The sequence below is a fragment of the Laccaria bicolor genome, genomic scaffold, assembly GCF_000143565.1.
Source record: "Laccaria bicolor S238N-H82 LACBIscaffold_165 genomic scaffold, whole genome shotgun sequence".
Taxonomy (NCBI): domain Eukaryota; kingdom Fungi; phylum Basidiomycota; class Agaricomycetes; order Agaricales; family Hydnangiaceae; genus Laccaria; species Laccaria bicolor.
In genome coordinates, this window is record NW_001890024.1 from 16,265 (window position 1) to 19,037 (window position 2,773).

General features: G+C 51.8%; 1 protein-coding gene across 1 annotated transcript; it reads left to right on the forward strand.

Annotated features, from left to right (window-relative positions):
* Positions 1-581: 581 nt before the first annotated feature.
* Positions 582-1,630, forward strand: LACBIDRAFT_299179 (uncharacterized protein; the record flags this gene model as incomplete). Its single annotated transcript, XM_001890753.1, has 2 exons — positions 582-752; positions 806-1,630. 2 exons carry the CDS (start codon positions 582-584, stop codon positions 1,628-1,630), a joined length of 996 nt encoding a protein of 331 aa, XP_001890788.1.
* Positions 1,631-2,773: the final 1,143 nt, after the last annotated feature.

The window sequence follows — 2,773 nt, forward strand, 5'->3', positions numbered from 1 at the left end:
TGAAATCGAAAATGGATCTGTGAGGAGCCGAGGATGGGACGTCCACTTCCATCACTAGTTCGGATTCTTGGCTCTGTCCTATCGGCCACCCAGAATTTAGGTTTGGCTAGTTTTCTGTCACCGACTGGAACTCACTTGGTTGAAGAGGGGGTAGAGCCTCAGCCGTTCCTAAGATATGGTTAGAACTGCTCAGCCGACAAGAGTACATAAAACTTACCATCCTTCATTTCTTGGTCTTTCATCACAGCTTCTGTTTATCTACATTAAGTAGACAATCCTTGGTGTGGAGTAGGGACAATACCTGGATTTGTTAAAGACATATCAGTCAGAGAGTAGATAGCTTTTCCTGGGATTGCACTGTGTGGTTGGTGATGAAGACACATTGTTTTTCAACGGTGGGAAAGCAAGCCACTGCAGATCGGCCATGGAACATTCTGCAGATCTCGGTTGAACATTGTACGGATCTCGGTTGAAGTAACGCCACCACGTGACCGCGTTTACAACTTCGTAATTTCACATTCACCATTGTCCCATTCCGACGCGCACATTCACCACCCTTGATCGTCCCATTCCCACTTACCATGTCCACTGCTGAACTTGCTCAAGCCGCTCAACAGGCCCATACCCTCACTCCCGGGTTCTTGGAGGATGTTAGGGTGGCCACCTCCACGCTTTTGAACTTTTACAACCATCACAGGGAAGGTCTTCTGGCCCACCAACGGACGGTGGAAGAGGATGCATACGGGAAAGCTGTGAGTGACTAACATTGATTTGTTGACTGAAATTGGATCTCTTTCTCCTACAGGAACGATTTGTATGTTTGCTCATCGACAAGAATATGTGGTATAACGCGGCCCAGTGGCTCAACCACCCTTGGATTTTGGTGTACACGGAAATGGCCCGAGCGGGACCATCAGTTGATTGGACCAAAATGTTCTCGATCCCACAACCCACCACCCCTACCTTCTTTATGGAAGGTTATGCCGGTCCCTCTCCCCCTTTACCTCCATCTTCGACCGATTCATTGCTCCCAGTCACAGTCCCAACTCCCCCATTGCCGGTACCGACAGCTTCATCATCACTCCCGGCCCCAACAAAACCAACGCGTCGGGCAAAATCAACCGATCCTGTGCCAGCGGCTGAAATGAAGTCCAAGAGTAAGACGAAGTCTGGGCGAAGGAAACCCGAGGCCGGGTCCAGCGCCCAGCCACAATCAGAGGTGACTCCTAACGACACCGCTGCCCCAGTCCAAAGCAAAAAAAGAAAAGGGGACTCGATCGAAGCCAGGCCAAAGAAGACCAGAGTCGTGAGTGCGGAGTTCATCAACAGCAGCAGTGATGAGGAAACATTGAAGCCGAAGTCGGAGTCACTTCGACCGGTTGGTGGGGAAGCAAAGGCGGTTAAACCCAAGTCCCAGCCCCATTTCTCCCGCATGACACCCAGTGCCGGCCTCAGTCTCATCCGAAGGCCCAAGTTAGACCCCGACGCCGGTCCTCCCAAGACCGCCATGGCCGCTTTAAGGCAAGCCAAAACTGCCGAACGTCTTGCAAATCAGAATGCTGCGATTGCGAAAGGCAATTATCAGCTTGCGGATATCCCCTGTGAGGCCTGCAGCAAACGCCAAGATTGAGACATTGTTCCATGCGCTATCCGTTCCCCCCCACAACAAGGATCCTGCTTCACCTGCGGTACGGGTAAGACGACCTGCACATATGCAGTAACCAAGAAAAAGGACACCGACAGTGAGGTCGAAGACGAGATCCAAAAGGGGTTGCAGGATCTTGAAACGGCCACAGTCTCTGGGGGAGATGCCCAAGTGAAGATCGTGAGGAAGAAAGCGAGGTCAAAGAAGCCGCAGGTGAAGAAGGTGAAGCCGGATGTCAAAGAGAAGGGCAAGCAGGATGTCGAAATGGCCGCAGTCGGGCATGATGTGGAGCATGCAATTGACGTGGACATGGAGGTTGGTCTGACAATGGGAAAGGGGAAGTCCGAGGGTGGTATCGACATAGAGATGGCCGAAGTCAAACATGAGGAAACCGAGGTCGGTGCCATTCCAAAAGCCGACAAAGACGTGGGCCAGGTGACTCCCACCATAATCATTGAGCCACCCACACCACACACATCGGCGATTTTCAAGAGCACTGAGACCGAGGTCGGTACCAACACTGACAAAGGAAAGGGCTGGGAGATTGGGCTGCCAGCCAGTGAGATGGAGTGGATCGTGCCCGAGTTAGCAATGCGGCCGGGTAAAAAATTCATGAAACTCGTTATTCTTTGCTGACTTCGTTTATAGAATTGGGCTTGGCTGTCAATTATATGCAACAAAGCTTTACACCCCCACCTGTTGAGCGCACGTCCCGGCCAGAAGGTTCGCGTTCGGTATCCCGTTCTCGGCAGGTCAGCCCACCAGATCCCAAGGAGGTTCATCGTAAGTTTCAAGTTGTTTTCTCATTTCCCATGATTCTCAACTTGAAAACTTAGTTGACACGGCGCTCTATCAGAAGAAGATTGACTTTAGGTCCTTGAGCCCCCCACCGAACTTCGACATGCAGACGATGCAGCAGGAGATCAGAAGACTTGCTCATGGCCAAGCCGACCTCCTGCAGAAACTCCGAGACCAACAAGCGCAAGTCAGTGTCATGGAGTTGTCTACCCCTACTATGCGAGAGTATTCGGCATTTGTGGTCCGAAAACAAGATATTGACGCAAGTGCCCTTCTCCCCCCGGCGGTTGACTCACCCGTGACCCTGTCACAACGTCTTTTGGCGCTCGA